The sequence below is a fragment of the Schistocerca serialis genome, chromosome 9 (genome assembly GCF_023864345.2).
Source record: "Schistocerca serialis cubense isolate TAMUIC-IGC-003099 chromosome 9, iqSchSeri2.2, whole genome shotgun sequence".
Lineage (NCBI taxonomy): Eukaryota > Metazoa > Arthropoda > Insecta > Orthoptera > Acrididae > Schistocerca > Schistocerca serialis.
The window spans coordinates 438,848,495-438,867,489 of record NC_064646.1 but is presented as its reverse complement, the minus strand read 5'-3'; the positions used below and the strand labels follow the sequence as shown (position 1 = coordinate 438,867,489).

Sequence of the window (18,995 nt, the reverse complement as noted above, 5' to 3'; positions counted from 1 at the left end):
TTCTCTTCGTGTAGATGCCGCTCCTGTCGTGGTGACGTCATAGTCAGCGTGCTATTGGCTGATGTCGTCTCACAGCCCTCTCAGTTGTATCGTTCTTGATTTTCGTTCCGGCACTTGTCGTTACTTTGGAACATTTGATATTAGCTTATCCATCACGTTCTTGTACGTAACATAACAAGAGGCACTCCATTGCATTCCCACGTCCCCTTTATTCCATAGAAAATAAGAGTAAGTAGGTAGCAGGAACAACGAGAATAGCTTCTCGCAGATTCCACCTTTCTTGAAGAGAAAAAGAGCATACTGTGAAAGCCAAGAATCGTGTGAACGCGATTTCCCCGGAACAGAGACTGCATATCCATTTATGTGCTTGCCTTGTTGTGCGCCCTGATACCGAGATAAGCTGGCGACAAGATCTGAAGTTACTGCGCTCGTAAAGCTGGAAGCCGGGCTCCGGGCCATGAGAGGGGGGGGGGGGGGGGGGGGTGGGGGTGCCTACAGCGTGCTGCCTACCCACTGCACACGTGGGCGGCCTAGCGGGGAAATACGGCAGCCGCTCTCGTCCAGCAACATGAATTGAATCCGTTTTTTAGTTGGCTTGGCCTGCAGCGAGATAATGCCTCATTCACATTCTACAATTCTACAAAATGAAAGATTTTGAACTGAGGTTTACATTTTCTAGGAGATCTATTTATGTTTTCAAGTTGTGAACCAGAAAAATTTTATCAGTTATTTACTTTGGCAGAGTTGAAATGGATATAAGACGTAAACTGGAAATCGGGGGGAAGGTACCTCCATTATTTTATTTTTTCGATGAAAACTAAAAATGTATATGGCCTTCATTTCTTTCCTTGTTCGTCGTCCATATGTTCTCCTAAAGGATCGTCATGTACCAGCAATTTGCCATCAGTGTTGTCCTGCATCATCCCACCCACCTGCTCCATATAACTGATGTGCCAATGAAGCCGTGTCTCGTTTCACTTATTACTCTTAAGTAGGCAGGAAAAATTTCAGAATATAAAAGCAGGAGAAATAATTCTCGGGGCTCATACCGAACTGTTGCGGCATCTTACTCGTAATTCCTGTTTATTCCAAAGTGCTGGGCTAAAAATAGAGCGCTCGTAAACTACTAAATGTTTTATTGCTTTCCCCTAACGTATATCTAAATTTTTTGATTGCATGACAACCTTTTGTGATCTTAGATCACAGATAGAAAAATTACTTCCGTCCTTCCACTATGCTTCCACCGTTGTTTCGAAAGTTAGTTCTTTCTGTTATGCTTTTATGATCAGATCAATCTGACAAACCACCCACTTCTTTAAATTAATGGAACACCTAGTACAATATTAAATATAGGTGTAGGGTCCCACCTCTCCGCAAGTCACCCCATCATCTCCTTCCCTCTCATATCACACTTGTTTCATTCACTTCTCGCACCCTTCGTTCCCTTTACTTTTCCCTCCCTCCAAGTCCTCACCACATCTATATTAGTAAATGTATAATAAAGTTTATGGTGCACGACCCCAGTTGGAGGTCTATGTAACTACTACCGGGGTCAAGAAAAGTTCGATTTTTACTGACAGAATTTAAAATTTAAAACATATCATTATCTAATTTTACGTTAAATGTTTAACATAGTAATTCAAGTACAAGGGGTAGCGAAATGAAAACGAGGCAGGTGGAAAAAAGTAACTAAACTATTTATTATTTCAAAAGTTAATGCCATAACTCTTAAAATATTTATCCCACTGCGAGACAAGACGGTCAATGGCTTTATGGAAAAATATTTGTGCAAACCTATGGAAAACCTAGGTGAAAATACGATCAGTAATGTTTGAGATTTCGATGTACAATGGGACAGGAATGATGATGGAAATAGGATCACATTTGAGGAAATGGAGAAAATGGTCAATAGACTGCAGTGCAATAAAGCGAATGGGGTGGATGAAATTAAGTCGGAACTCATCAAATACAGTGGAATGTCAGGTCTTAAATGGCTACACAGGATAATTGAAATGGCGTGTGAGTCGGGACAGGTTCCATCAGACTGGACGAAAGCAGTAATCACACCAACCTTTAAACATGGAAACAGAAAAGATTGGAACAACTACAGAGGTATCTCTTTAATCAGCGCTGTGGGTAAAATCTTCTCAGGTATTGTTGAAAGGAAAGTGCGAGTATTAGTTGAGGACAAATTGGATGAAAATCAGTGTGGGTTTAGGCCCCTTAGAGGTTGTCAGGACCAGATCTTTAGCTTAAGGCAAATAATGGAGAAGTGTTACGAGCGGAACAGGAAATTGTATCTATGCTTTATAGATCTAGAAAAGGCATATGACCGGGTTCCTAGAAGGAAGTTATTGTCTGTTCTACGAGGTTATGGAATATGAGGCAAACTATTGCAAGCAATTAAAGGTCTTTAAATACATAGTCAGGCAGCACTTAGAGTTGACCGTAAATTGAGTTCATGGTTCAGAGTAGTTTAAGGGGTAAGACAAGGCTGCAACGTGTCTCCACTGTTGTTCATATTATTTATGGATCATATGTTGAAAACAATAGACTGACTGGGTGAGATTAAGATATGTGAACACAAAATAAGCAGTCTCGCATATGCGGATGACTTAGTTGTGATGACCGATTCGATTGAAAGTTTGCAAAGTAATATTTCAGAGCTAGATCAGAAATATAAGGACTATGGTATGAAGATTATCATCTCCAAAACGAAAGTAATGTCAGTGGGAAAGAGATATAAACGGATTGAGTGCCAAATAGGAGCAACAAAGTTAGAACAGGTGGACGGTTTCAAGTACTTAGGATGCATACTCTCACAGGATGGCAACATAGTGAAAGAACTGGAAGCGAGGTGTAGCAAAGCTAATGCAATAAGCGCTCAGCTACGATCTACTCTCTTCTGCAAGAAGGACGTCAGTACCAAGACTAAGTTATCTGTGCACCGAAAGCTGGGTGGATTCAGGTTACCTTATTAGTAAGGTTGATAGCAGGTACTAGTAGATGGGAAAAATGGCAGGAGGATGTCCACAATGAGGAAATCAAAGAAAAACTGGGAATGAATTCTATAGATGTAGCAGTCAGGGCGAACAGGCTTAGATGGTGGGGTCATGTTACACGCATGGGAGAAGCAAGGTTACCCAAGAGAGTCATGGGTTCAGCAGTAGAGGGTAGGAGGAGTCGGGCAGACCAAGGAGAGGGTACCTGGATTCGGTTAAGAATGATTTTGAAGTAATAGGCTTAACATCAGAAGAGGCACCAATGTTAGCACTGAATGGGGGATCATGGAGGAATTTTATAAGGGGGACTATGATCCAGACTGAACGCTGAAAGGTATAATCAGTCTCAAATGAGGATGATAATGATGATGAAACCTATGGAACGATAATCGTACCCAGGCGTGCTTCTCTTCGTCCGAAGGAAGTCGGCGGCCACGAATGTCTTTCTTCATGGTGCAAAGAATATGGAAGTTGCTTGGGCAGAGATCGGCTCTGTATAGATGACGTGGCTGACCCACGTGCTGCCAAGGTTATTTCGACTATGCTGCAGACGTTTCTGTGAGAAATCATTACATATCCTCCAGAAAGGTCGAATAACGTATTTTTGGAGTCCCAAAGAATGGTATTTGTGATCGTCGATTTACTTCTGACGAAAAGGTACACAGCCTGGATACAATCGTGGTCCCGTAGCCATCCGAACAATTTTTCCATGACAGCATTGTCTCAGTGAGATAAACGTATTAACAGTTACTGTGATTACTGGTGTGGCTGCGCCCTCTTGTAATGTTTTGTGGTTCCTGGCTGGATGAAGAAGGATGGTATCCTAGGTGGGTGGACGGTTTTCTCTCACTACACACGAAATGCACACGTGGTTAAAATACACTTTATTACAAGAACCAAATTGAGTACTTAATTTCATTTATGTCCAACATGAAGTTCTATGGTCAACAGCAATCAAATAATATGTACTAATTCTTGAGTCTTGTCCATGTCCATACCACAACTATATACAATGAGTAACGTTCCCTGCCGGCCGGTGTGGCCGTGAGGTTCTAGGCGCTTCAGTCTGGAACCGCGCGACCGCTACGGTCGCAGGTTCGAAGACTGCCTCGGGCATGGATGTGTGTGATGTCCTTAGGTTAGTTAGGTTTAAGTAGTTCTAAGTTCTAGGGGACTAATGACCACGGATGTTAAGTCCCATAGTGCTCAGAGCCATTTGAACCATTTTTAACGTTCCCTCACAGCTAGCTTTTAGTGCGAGGCGACGACTATCACTGTGAAAGACTAGAGCACAGCGCGACGTATTGAGTTGTAAAGCAAACTGAGTCTCGAGGTTACGTACTGAGGTCGAGAGACTGAGACAGCTCGGTCGACGGCGGCAGCCTGTATGCACGCTGCCCAGAGGGCGTTGTCGGTGCGTATCCTGGGCACGTGTCTCGGTCGTATGTTGTCATAAGCAGGCGTAGTTCAGCGCCTGCGGTATAATGTTTTCTAGTGCCGACCGGTGTGCTGGCGAAGACGTACGCCAGCACAGTTACTTCTGGTTTACTTACTTTTTTTCGATCAGTCTCGTTTTCATTTGACTGACGCTTACATTGAAGTGTATACGAGTGTATATGAATAGACGCCGTGTAACTGAAGGCACGCAAATTACCTACACTATATTACGGCAGTACATGGAAACGAGAGCACTTAGCGAATAACTTGGCAGATAATTTCAAATCTTTATGAAACTTTGTCTAGCTGATATCGACCACAAATTGAGGAAAGAAAAAAAATGTTATATGTTACTATATTTTCACTCTTCATGCAGTAAAGCTTCAGTGTCAGGCAGGACGTATTTATTTATTACTTCTTTATCGCCAACTGTATTCGCAATACATCTTGCAGGCAGTATCCGCGTATACCACATGGAAAATTATATCACTGTACAACGCATAGTTCAGGAGATACATCGTACATATTGAGATACGCCGAAACCTAGGGTTTTGCCTGACCTCGAGTATTTAACACGTTAGATCATTTGCCAATAAATCAGACGTTTGACGTTGTTTTATACGAGGGAGTGCGATTCTATCAAGAATCGGAGGTAGAAGTGGATACAACGGCATATTCTAATACCATTGCTTATTGGTATTACTCATGAATGTCTGCAACTTTTTATGCACTTCGTCGTCAGGCCACGAGTGGCCTACCGGGACCATCCGACCGCCGTGTCATCCTCAGGGGAGGGTGTGGATAGGAGGGGCGTGTGGTTAGCACACTGCTCTCCCAGTCGTTACGATGGCATTCTTGTCCGAAGCCGCTACTATTCGGTCGAGTAGCTCCTCAATTGGCATCACGAGGCTGAGTGCACCCCGAAAAATGGTAACAACGCATGGCGGCTGCATGTCACCCATCCAAGTGCCGGCCACGCCCAACAGCACTTAACTTTGGTGATCCCACGGGAACCGGTGTATCCACTGCGGCAAGGCCGTTGCCTAATTTTTTATGGGAGCTCCGCTATTTGTCTCCATTCGTGCGATGTACACTGTTGCCTTAAATGTACGAATCTTTGGACTGATAAATGATTATTAGCGTATTTTTAAACAGCAGAAAATATAATGTACCGAGGCGTGTTGCCGAGACTGCTACAAAGTATACGTTGCGGACATTTTCATTTCTTTGCATTCCCCCGACCATAAGAGTGCCTACGTGTCTATTCAGTCACTGAAGCGACAGCTGTAGAGCCGGGCGACAACAATTACAGGCAATTGTGGGCTCGGTGTCGGGGCGGCGCGGCGTGACAGAAGAGCTCCGCCACGCTCCTCGCCGAGTGGACAAGGCGTGCGGCGCCGCGCAGAACGCGCCGTCATCACAGGCCGGACAGGGAGCATACAGCGGCACACGCGGCTGCACCGTTACTGCAGCCAGCTCCGCGTTCTCCAGAAACGCCGCATCATCCCGCACGCCGTCAGCAGGTACAGGCAACACGAGAAACACGACGAAACAGTTGTTACCTTTCAGCTCGATAACTCTTACAGGTTCCCACTTACTAAGGTAAAGACGACGGTCAAGCTTCCTGGCATGTGATCCAGTTTGGATATGATTGCGTAGAGTCCTTCTAGGAATTTTATGTACTTCTGAAGCGCTTTTCACACTCATCCCTTCGTTTACTGCATTGACTTCAGCCTTCAACTGTTCTTCTGACCATAATGCTCTTTTTGGCGTCTAAAATGAAAGAAAATGCCATTTAGAATAGTTACGGCAGTTTTATGCAATATGGCTGTTTTAGTATTGTAAATATATAAAATGAAGTAAAGAATAGTAAGTAGTGTACCATAATTGTAATAACGTAAATCTTTTGTACGTTAGACCTATAACGCCATTATAATGCTGAATGGTGACCTATAACGAACTCCACTATGGCGTTCAAGTGCTACCATACACCTCAGCAGAGTATACATTCGTTTGTCTAATATTACGAAGTATTATTACAAATTAAGGTTTGGAACCTTAAATATGAACCTTGCAGGATCACGAAAATATATAGTTCTTTGCACTTATTCATTAATACACTGGCTAAAACGATCAATAATGCTTACCTTGATATAATAGCAACCGTCCAGCTGAGTGACGTAAGACATAGTGGCGTATGTACCGTTGAGATGAAGGGTGATGAGGAACTTGTAATACCTTTTTCTGCCGCTTGCTGGCATCACAAAACCGACCTATACTAGAGAGTCTGTATACAGAGAGAGTGGCCATAGGTGAAGTTGCCCGTGATTGGTTGATTAGCTTTGGCGACATTTTTCTGCCAAACGTCTCTCGCGCTTCCTATGGTTCAAGTGGCTCTGAGCACCATGGGACTTAACATCTGAGGTCATCAGTCCCCTAGAACTTAGAACTACTTAAACCTAACTAACCTAAGGACATCACACACATCCATGCCCGAGGCAGGATTCGAACCTGCGACCGTAGCGGTCGCGCGCTTCCATTGTTCGACGTGCTTTTGAGTTGAATTGAAGTTCAGAGGACTTTTGGAAACGATTAAAACTTATTTGAATTATTGAGAGACTTGTTACGCGTTGTGCATGCATGTTCGATTTAGTTGTATATCGTTTGCAGTACGTAATTAACGTTTGCGTGTATACTGGTAGCATCACAAGCTTTTCTGAAGCCAATATCTGACAGTTCTAGCTGGAAACGTGAAGTTCTTGTAATTGTTGTGCCATGCTCATTCGACTTTATAGCGTCAAACTTTATTTCGTTCCGAATCAGAACACTAGGCATTATTTTGGTTTCTGTATTGTTGCCTGACTGTTGACGCAGGCAAGTTGTAAGCATGTTTTCCGCAGCTCCCGTGGTTGCTGAAATATTATTCGTAGTAAATAATTGTAGGTACTCTTGAAGACAGTTTTTAATGGGCCTACTTACTGTGGGGTAGAAGGGATACGGTAGTTTTCTTGTTATATTTGCTCGTTATTACAGTAGCCTACATTTAACATTACCTGATTGTTGTAATCTTTTTCGTTTGTTATCCACGAGAGGTATTTTCTGCCAAACTGCGGGCGGGACTTTTGAATGGCCAGTAGTGGAGTAGTGGAGTACACACTCACCGAATCAAAAGCACAAGACAATACGGCGAAATCATTCGTTAAATGCCTTTCTTTAAGCTATAATATACTCATAGTAGCCTACTACGTACAGCACAGGAAAATTTGATACAGTGGCTGTAAAAATTATTCGTTACTTGCATTTGTCTCCTTTAAAGTTCTTTTACTAGACATATTGCAATGAAAGTAACGTAAATAAAAAAATATAGTGTTAAGAATTTGTTTTGTATCGGAAGTGCGTAACGCTAAAGATTTAACGTACCTGTACTACATCAGATGAATGAAAGTCGTAAGCAGTTGTTTACTTGTGACATGCAAAAAGTGTGAGACGTATTAGTACTTCTTGTCACGTCTTAAAACTTTTTGCATGTCACAAGTAAACAACTGCTTACGACTTTCCAGTTTGGCAGAAAAATGGCCGCCGTATTGTCCGGTTGGCCACTCTCTCCCTATACAGGCTCTCTAGACCTATACAGCAAACTAGCTCTATCTGGTACGATTACACGAAGTTACATGCCTGGCATTAGAGGTGTACGTGACACTATTTTGTCGCGATATCTTATGAATTTAGCTGAAACTGAAGTTGATCCCTGTGAAATTTAATTAAAGAAAAAATCTTTTTTCTACTCTATTTGGTTTAGCCGAGTCGCACGGGATAACGCTGTACAAACTTCTCTCGTAGTGATAGCGTGTCCTGATAACTGGGCTGCAAAATCTAACTACTGAGGTGCAAGGCGCAAAGCTTTCTCTAAAAACATTGCTATCATTCTTGTTTCATAATTTTTGGTAATGGTTTTAAATAAATTGCAAATTGATTGACTCATAGGATGCGGACAATGTCTCTGCGTTAAACGAACTCAATTGCAATTTCGTATCATTTGACTTAATAACGTTTAATGAAACTTAAGTAATAGTTAAGTTTTCTCGTAAATAATGTAACTATAATCCAAGAATTACAAAAATTAAACTTCACATGGATAATCTCTCCTTAAACAAAATTCCAAAATCTAATACTTAATAAATCCATTTCTCAAACAAGATTGATAAATCCGAACAAAAAAGTGAAAAGCAAGACGATTCCTGACCTGGCCGTCTGACGAACCAAGAATGCTACATTGTCAGACCACTGCCGCAAATAAGTATAATCGTACCAATGTAAAAATCAATTCTTTTTTTGTCAATAATAAATCTTCCATTAATCCATAATATAATTCCCAAAAAATTCCATTCTTTGCTGCGTACTGTTACTAAACAAAAACTCGACTATTCACATCTAATTCCAAACCTCATCTGTCTGCCTCCTTTCCTTTCCTATCCTCTCCTTGTGACCAACGGATCAATCTGGTGCGCATCTTTGCAGAGCAGAGACCACATCTAACTCACCTCTGTACACCGCAGCTTCTCTGCCGAGGCTGGGCGCCCATGTCTAACCAGCTCAAATCTTACGAACCCCATTCCAGACATCCAGAAAAAGGAAAATTTCTATGAAAATTTACACACCTTGCAGTAATACTAAGCGAATAGCCTGGAGCAGGGAACTACTCACCACTTGCCGGTTGCCTGTCTAACGATGTACCAAGGTCAACAAGAAGTTTATTTTCAGTATTTCATGCGATTAGTGATCGGCTTTAAAAATTTAAAATGCTCACATGATATACCCATCAGAAAGCATAAACTTATGTGGAAAGTTCAACACAATAAGTACACTCCTGGAAATTGAAATAAGAACACCGTAAATTCATTGTCCCAGGAAGGGGAAACTTTATTGACACATTCCTGGGGTCAGATACATCACATGATCACACTGACAGAACCACAGGCACATAGACACAGGCAACAGAGCATGCGCAATGTCGGCACTAGTACAGTGTATATCCACCTTTCGCAGCAATGCAGGCTGCTATTCTCCCATGGAGACGATCGTAGAGATGTTGGATGTAGTCCTGTGGAACGGCTTGCCATGCCATTTCCACCTGGCGCCTCAGTTGGACCAGCGTTCGTGCTGGACGTGCAGACCGCGTGAGACAACGCTTCATCCAATCCCAAACATGCTCAATGGGGGACAGATCCGGAGATCTTGCTGGCCAGGGTAGTTGACTTACACCTTCTAGAGCACGTTGGGTGGCACGGGATACATGCGGACGTGCATTGTCCTGTTGGAACAACAAGTTCCCTTGCCGGTCTAGGAATGGTAGAACGATGGGTTCGATGACGGTTTGGATGTACCGTGCACTATTCAGTGTCCCCTCGACGATCACCAGTGGTGTACGGCCAGTGTAGGAGATCGCTCCCCACACCATGATGCCGGGTATTGGCCCTGTGTACCTCGGTCGTATGCAGTCCTGATTGTGGCGCTCACCTGCACGGCGCCAAACACGCATACGACCATCATTGGCACCAAGGCAGAAGCGACTCTCATCGCTGAAGACGACAAGTCTCCATTCGTCCCTCCATTCACGCCTGTCGCGACACCACTGGAGGCGGGCTGCACGATGTTGGGGCGTGAGCGGAAGACGGCCTAACGGTGTGCGGGACCGTAGCCCAGCTTCATGGAGACGGTTGCGAATGGTCCTCGCCGATACCCCAGGAGCAACAGTGTCCCTAATTTGCTGGGAAGTGGCGGTGCGGTCCCCTACGGCACTGCGTAGGATCCTACGGTCTTGGCGTGCATCCGTGCGTCGCTGCGGTCCGGTCCCAGGTCGACGGGCACGTGCACCTTCCGCCGACCACTGGCGACAACATCGATGTACTGTGGAGACCTCACGCCCCACGTGTTGAGCAATTCGGCGGTACGTCCACCCGGCGTCCCGCATGCCCACTATACGCCCTCGCTCAAAGTCCGTCAACTGCACATACGGTTCACGTCCACGCTGTCGCGGCATGCTACCAGTGTTAAAGACTGCGATGGAGCTCCGTATGCCACGGCAAACTGGCTGACACTGACGGCGGCGGTGCACAAATGCTGCGCAGCTAGCGCCATTCGACGGCCAACACCGCGGTTCCTGGTGTGTCCGCTGTGCCGTGCGTGTGATCATTGCTTGTACAGCCCTCTCGCAGTGTCCGGAGCAAGTATGGTGGGTCTGACACACCGGTGTCAATGTGTTCTTTTTTCCATTTCCAGGAGTGTATTACAGTTATAAATTGTAAAAATCAACGCGCGGAAATACTCTGACCGTATTCATTCAGTATTTAAGAATGAGACCACTTAGTGACTTGCAAAAAACTTTACTCATAATTTCAAACCTTAATGAAATTTTTTCTCGCTGGCAGCCCCCCCCCCCCCCCCCCCGCCCCCACGCACGAAGTGGTGAAGGGAAAAAAGTTTACCACTTAGCATTTTTCGTTGTTCATGCTACAAAACTGCCACACTACGCATGAAGCTTTAGTTTATTACTTCTTTACTAATGTCTGTATTCACAACGAATTTTGTAGATGGTATCCACATAAACTAGCGAATGTACGTACAAAATTATATTACTCAACGATACGTAGTTTAGGTGATATGACGTCATAAATACTTAGGTGGCTGAAAAACTACTCTTACAAGCTTTTACAGTTGGAAACTGTGTGTATGTCTTGACAACGTACGAACAGACTATATTTATCCATTATTCGAGAACGAGAGCACTTATTCACTTGGAGTAATCTTTACACGTAATTTCAGACTTTTACGAAACTTTTTCTCCCCTCCACAAATGATGTCGCTTACTACATTTTCAATGTGCGTGCAGTTACACTTCAGCATCAGACATGAAGTTTTAATGTATTACTTCTTTACTACGGATTCTATTCGCAACATAGTTTGCAGACAGTGCATATAGCACTGAATGCACCTAAAAACTTATACCATTGCACGACACGTTGGTCAGCAGATTATACCGCGTCACACAGCAAACACGACCACCCTCGTAGAGACGGCAAAACGATTAGGCAGTACAGAGACACAGTGGCACGTAATGGGAGAGCAACGTCGCACAGCAGACGCCAACACCTTAGTTTCACTCAGCTGTCCTCAAGTAGCTCGACACGAGGATCTGCTCTGTTGGCTCTATTATGAAAGTACGCCAGTCGACTTCACAGGTATGACAATGCGTAAGATAATCAGCGGGCGTAAACTTCTGTTTTGGAAATCACGTCTGTACAATCACAACGTACACACGTCTACTTGAATGTTGAAATTCTCTCGATACAGCCCACACTATGTACCACTACGAGCATATTGTGCACTACAGAATTGCCACAGATACTGTTTGTTGTTTTACGGGCTATTGGTAGCTACCGGTATATGATATTAATAATATTAATAACGCATATGACTATCAAAAAAATTTACAAGTTCGTACGAATAACTACACCCAAAGACGATCTCAGCTTCAATGGAAAATTCTATGCGCTATAGTATACTTTGGATAGAAAATCACATACGCGACCTCACCACTTACAGCCACTAATTAAATCTTCCAGTATGTAACTCTACTGCACTACAACACACCTCGCTAAGCAATGACGTAACAGAAATATTCAACTAAAAGGGAACGAGCTGTCGTGCTCGATAATACTGTATAAATATTTTTCCAGTTCAAAACCTCAACCAAATTGCGTAGAACCAGCTAATTGCAGTGAACGTGTCTGCAATATTAAATAATATTTATTTTATGTCGCACTTGTATAGGTATAATTTACTCTCTTGTTTGATTGACAGTATAAATCAGAGATAACTTCTGTACGTAGCAGCCAAGTTACAATAACATTGTTGCTTAACTTGAATACCAATGTATTAATTCCTTTTATAATCCTCACACTCACATCAATAACTGAGTCATCTTCCTTTCACGAATTAATCATCATTCTCTTTAAGTAAAAAATATTGGAGATAATTTATCTCTTTCTTTTAGCTTAAGGAATGTGAAACAATATCTCTATTTGGAAATGAACAAATCTGAACCAATATTCCTATTTTCTTGGGAATTTATATCTTTGCTTTTTATAACGTTGCAGACTTTTCTTTATCTTATCTTTGACTTCGTTTTACCACTTAAAGTATTTGCAAAGTATTCGTTTGCTATAAAATTGAACTTTACTTCTGAAATATCCTTGAATGTTAAATGTGGGGCAAATGAGACTCGGGACACTATTTTTATTTTTAAAACAGGAACTGCTCTGTCTTTATTGCATGGTTACTTTTATCTACAAGTCAGGTTTTATTTTACGAGTGCTAGCCAATCAAGCAAACCCCACTAAGCGGAATAAACTGGGTGTCAACGCCACTTTTATACTGCTTGAATTTTAAAATGGACATAAAAATAATTCCACTTTAGGCATTGACTGCACACGGCCCCACTACTATTGGAATTACTTAAAAGACGGAAATCGCACGATAGCAGAGACAGTTACCGTGCACTCAGTAACAATGGTTCTTGCTTTGTCGTTTAGGATCTTCTAGGAAAAGCTACTAAATTCGAGACTGCGCGTGCAAAAGCCCTACTAACATAGAATGGTTCGTGCTACATCACATACAAATACCAAGATGACACAGTCCCTGTGTCTACATAGAGATTTCAAAACCATAACTAAACTACATCGACACTCAAGTTGAAGTCGCAAAATAATCCCTACGACAATATCGCAAAGGCACCATTTTCTAAGTGGTTGTTTTCACGTACAAATACACTAATACATCAACGCAGAGGCACTATTTCCTTTGTGCGTGCTTTCTCCACATTCATATTCAAATAAAGACTTCACATGATAACTTCACTTATCTCCCACAACAAAATGGAAGATCTCCTGTCCACCGAGATACCTATCGGCTACAAGCGAGTGGGTTTCAAGTTATACTTCTTTCAGTAATTGTTTTAGCATAAAATCACCAACCACGAGAAACCTGTCCTAAACTACCACTGCTACCTCACAAATCAATCACTTGACGTTTTTCGCTCGGCAAAGTGAGATAAAAATTATCGGAGATCGGAGTAAATGTCTTTCAAACAAGCCGATAACAATCTGACATAATTCCCTTAAACGACTGTAGCGTTTGACTCAAACAACCTCGAGTCTAATCCCGACTCGGACTGATGTTAGTCCGGTTACCAGCCAACAACGACTAACTGAATTTCTCATGGGACAAACCAAGAACCATTTACAATGTGAACGAACATAGCACGCTAATTCTCTCTTTTAATAATAATTGGCTTTTCTTTGTGGCTGTCGTTAGGGTCTTGCGGTGGCCAACTGGGCCTGTAGATGCTATCTTTGCCGCAAGTTGCACCTTTGCAGTCGTCCGTGCGTAGTAAACTCGCTGACTGTGATCGTATTCTGGTGCCCATATATTTTTAGGCGACAGTCTCAACAAAATTTTACAAAAATACAAATTCCAACACTTTCCAAACAATTCACTACATCACTTTCTTTTCATAACAGCAAATTTTGATGGTAAGATGAGGCGACTCCTACTAGTAATGCCGATTCAACGCAAAACAAATTTTGGCGCTTTATAAGATAAGACGTCATAAATATCGAGATGCGTGAGAAACTAACTTTCCCTTAAAACTGAACGCAAATTACCCACTGCCCCAGGAAATTCTGGGCCTAATCTCAATGAGGAATCGCCTCAGGAGACAATGGCAGCGCACCAGGCGTCAGTACTTCAAACGGCACATTAACAGTCTACGGGGCACCATACACGATAAAATACAAACACATAGAACACAACAGTGGAACCAAAAACTCGAAGGGCTGGACACCGCACGAACTGGCGTGTGGCAACTAGCCCGACACTTCACCAGGGAGAAAATATACACCCCAACGCTTCAAGGGCCTGACGGACCTGCATACTCAGCGGAAGAGAAAGCAGAACTAATGGCCCGCACACTCGCAGCGTCATTCACACCGAAACTGGTACCATCAGATCCAGCGTTCACTCTTGCTACTGACCAAGAGGTTACGCGCATTCTAGCCCAACCATCGCGCGACGACATTCGACATGCTAGCACAGCCGAAGTCTCCTGGGTTATAATGCATTCCGCTGCTAGGAAAGCCCCTGGTCATGTTGGCATTCAAAACCGTGCTCTCCAGGAGTTCACGGATAAAGCAACTGAGTACCTAACACACACAAGGAATGCCATACTAAAACACCAACACTTTCCCGCCTTTTGGAAGACGGCCAAGGACCTGATGTTCAGGAAGCCGGGGAAAGACCACAGCCTCCCACAAAATTACCGACCCATCAGCCTTCTGAGCTCGCTCAGTAAGATTGTTGAAAAGGTGATTCTCAAACGCATCACTAGGCACTGCATAACAAATGACATCCTGAGACCGGAGCAATTCGGCTTCAGGAATCACCTCTCCACAACACAACAACTCTTACGGGTCGTTGAACATATAACATATGGCTTCAACATAAACAAAGCTGAAGGGGCGGTGTTCCTGGACATCGAAAAGGCTTTCGACCGTCTATGGCACAACGGCCTCATTCGCAAACTCAGCGACGCGGGATTCCCCGACGGGCTGGTGCGTCTAATACACTCATACCTCACAGACAGGACTTTCAACACTGACGTGCAGGGAAAACAATCAACACGACACGGTATACACGCAGGAGTACCCCAGGGAAGCATCCTAGGGCCCCTACTGTTTAACCTCTACATAAACGATCTCCCAACCACACACAACACAACGATGGCAATCTACGCGGATGACACAGCCATCCTCGCGCAAGATTGGAAACCATCAAAAATTACGTCACGCCTACAGACTGCACTCAGAGTGGCCGAGCCTTGTTGGAGAAATGGCATGTTAGAGTAAACGTCAACAAGTGCGAAGCCGTTCTGTTCACTAGAAGATCGAAGCAACTGCGCAAACACCGATACTGCAGACCAATAACTCTACATGCACGCCCAATACGTTTCCGTGAGAAAGTCAAATACTTCGGTGTCTGGCTGGACCGGAAATTACTCTGGGGGGACCACATACAACACATGACCAACCAAGCTAGCGCGAGGCTCAAACAGCTCTACCCTATGCTCAACAGGCGTAGCACACTGAACAGAAGGGTGTCGAGGTCCATGTACATGACACTTATCCGACCCCTGATGACGTACGCAGCTCCTGTCTGGGGATACGCTGCGCCTACACGCCTGCGCCGTCTGCAGCTCATACAAAACAAAGTACTCAAAATCATAAGCAATGCTCCGCGATACACACGCATCGCGGACCTTCACCGGGAATACCGACTTGAGACTCTCACGGAGGTAATCCACAAACTCACCACAAGACTGTACAGAATCTCCAGACATTCGCAGAACCCGTCTATTCTGTATCTGGGGAACTACGACCACAACCATAGATGGAAACATAAAAGACCAAAAGGCATGCTTGTAAGGACCTAACATCTATGGCCAAGCATACGCAAATATAACGGTACAGGTGAGCCCCTGTTAATCAGACGCCATTACTGGATATCTAGCTGGAATACACTGCCGAATAACTGGCACGACGCAGGGAAGCCGTACCGTACACTGCATGCAGACAAGCTCCACACATCCCCACACAGTGAGATGATCTATGGCCGATCTCCCACTACTGTATAACGATCTTGATTGTTCCAGGAATGTAGCGGCTGCAGCAACTGGGATACATCGCCATCGCTTGCCACGGTAATGATGCATGATACTAACAAATCCAACCTTGTATGAACTATCGCAGCTAGTAAGCCACTACTGCTCTTACTACCCATCCCACTGTTGCAGAGGTTTTTTTTCCCACGGCACGAGCCATGGCACTTTTTTCCCTCTGCTCTTCAAATCGCTACCCTCACTCGCGTTTCGTCCACTATCTATCACCTGATGAACCGTGTTAATGCGTAGTCTTACCCAGGCGCACGGATAACAGCACAGCCCAGCATCCTGTGATCCACTTACTAGATAACTAACATGTTAACGGAGGTGACAGTAGAACTTTTGGTTTGGTCACCACGATGGTGCGATGGTGCGGGCGTGGAGGGGCCCCATCTCTATTTAAAAAAAAAAAAAAACACCCAGAATATACTTATCCGGTGCTTGGTACTGAGAGCACACTGTGACTTACAAAAGACTTTAAACATACTGTCCATCCATTACTAAACTTTTTTTTCTGTCATGCTTAAAGTCAATACGTAACACATTAACTCATTTGTAAAGTATTCAGTGGTTTTAAGCTATTTTACACGTGAGAGTTCGATTTTTTGAAGAGTGTGGGGTTTTTGGTACTTCATTCGTAGATATATTACATTTCATTGTGATTCTCCCTTGAATCTCAGCCTGACATCTGCTTTCTTGATATGTGTTTTCGGTGGTCACCCCACATTAGGTCACTCAGGATGTTAGTTACTGCCTTCAGTGATCTGTCGCCAATAGTGCAATAGAGCAGTAGCATATCTCTCCACGTTTTTACGCACAATACGTTACGTGAGGATCGACTCTCAGACGCCGCACCCATCATCGGTCCTCTGCATGTGTCACTGCGTTTCGCTACAGTCTTCTGGAGTTACCAACGACATTGTCTGCAAATGCCTCGTGGATCCACCGACGTTATCCTCTGCATAATACACTACTGGCCATTAAAATTGCTACACCATGAAGATGACGTGCTACAGGCGTGAAATTTAACCGTCAGGAAGAAGATGCTGTGATAAGCAGATGATTAGCTTCTCAGAGCATTCACACAACGTTGGCGCCGGTGGCGACACCTACAATGTGCTGACATGAGCAAAGTTTCCAACCGATTTCTCATACACAAACAGCAGTTGACCGGCGTTGCCTGGTGAAACGTTGTGATGCCTCGTGTAAGGAGGAGAAATGGCTACCTTGACGTTTCCGACTTTGATAAAGGTCGGATTGTAGCCTATCGCGATTGTGGTTTGTCGAATCGCAACTTTGCTGATCGCGTTGGTCGAGACCCAATGACTGTTAGCAGAATACGGAATCGGTGGGTTCAGGAGGGTAATACGGAACGCCTTGCTGGATCCCAACGGCCTCGTATCACTAGCAGTCAAGATGACAGGTATCTTACTCGCATGGCTGTAACGGATCGTGCAGCCACGTCTCGATCCCTGAGTTAACAGATGGGGACGCTTGCAAGACAACAACCATCTGCAAGAACAGTTCGACGACGTTTGCAGCAGTATGGACTATCAGCTCGGAGACCATGGTTGCGGTTACCCTTGACGCTGCATCACAGACAGGAGTGCCTGCGATAGTGTACTCAACGACGAACCTGTGTGCACGAATGGCAAAACGTCATTTTTTTCGGATGAATCCAGGTTCTTTTTGCAGCATCATGATGGTTGCATCCGTGTTTGGCGACATCGCGGTGAACGCACATTGGAAGCGTGTATTCGTCATCGCCATTCTGGCGTATCATCCGGTGTGGTGGTATGGGGTGCCATTGGTTACACGTCTCGGTCACCTCTTGTTCGCATTGACGGCTCTTTGAACAGTGGACGTTACCTTTCAGATGTGTTACGACCTGTGGCTCTACCATTTATTCGATCCCTGCGAAACTTTACATTTCAGCAGGATAATGCACGACCGCATGTTGCAGGTCATATACAGGCCTTTCTGGATACAGAAAATGTTCGGCTGCTGCCCTGGCCAGCACATTCTCCAGATATCTCACCAATTGAAAAGTCTCGTCAATGGTGGCCGAGCAAGTGGCTCGTCACAACACGCCAATCACTACTCTTGATGAACTGCGGTATCTTGTTGAAGCTGCATGGGCAGCTGTACCTGTACGCGCCATCCAAGCTCTGTTTGACTCAATGCCCAGGCGTATCAAGGCCGTTATTACGGCCGGAGGTGTTTTTTTCTGGGTACTGATTTCTCAGGATCTATGCAGCCAGATTGCATGAAAATGTAATCATATGTCAGTTGCAGTATAATATATTTGTCCAATGAATACCCGTTTATCATCTGCATTTCTTCTTGGTGTAGCAATTTTAATAGGCGGTAGTGTATTTGTGTATGGTGTTTCAAAATTACAAAGAAAAACTTCGGGGGGGTGGGGAGGGGGGGAGCGGTGTACAAGGTGCCTTGAAGAAGAAAATGAAGATACGGACCCGTGTCCGCTATGTTCATCCAACAACACTACAGAGCTTCGAAATGTACCGGCACAGGGGATCGACTACTGAGGCGAGAAGGAGTGGGCATGCAGCGTTACGCGCCTATGGACAACGATATCCCAACAGGTGTCAGTCGCACCACTCCAAGTTTGTGGCCATCCATTGGCGTCTGCTTGAAACGTGTGGTTCCACAGGGCGTCGACAAGACAGATGTTGCCAAGACTTCCAGAGGATGTACTAGAAAGGTTCGACGCAGACCCATCCGCAAGCACCCGCTCTGTGGAAGACGCAATGCAAAGCTCC

At 44.3% G+C, this 18,995-nt stretch overlaps 1 protein-coding gene across 1 annotated transcript in view; it reads left to right on the top strand.

The window, feature by feature from the left end:
• The window catches only part of LOC126419691 (outer dynein arm-docking complex subunit 1-like), a 231,550-nt gene extending 225,476 nt beyond the window's left edge, over positions 1-6,074 (top strand). Inside the window, exon 7 of the mRNA XM_050086875.1 lies at positions 5,752-6,074. Within this exon, the coding sequence (XP_049942832.1) occupies positions 5,752-6,074 (323 nt within the window). The remainder of the gene's footprint in view (positions 1-5,751) is intronic.
• Positions 6,075-18,995: the final 12,921 nt, after the last annotated feature.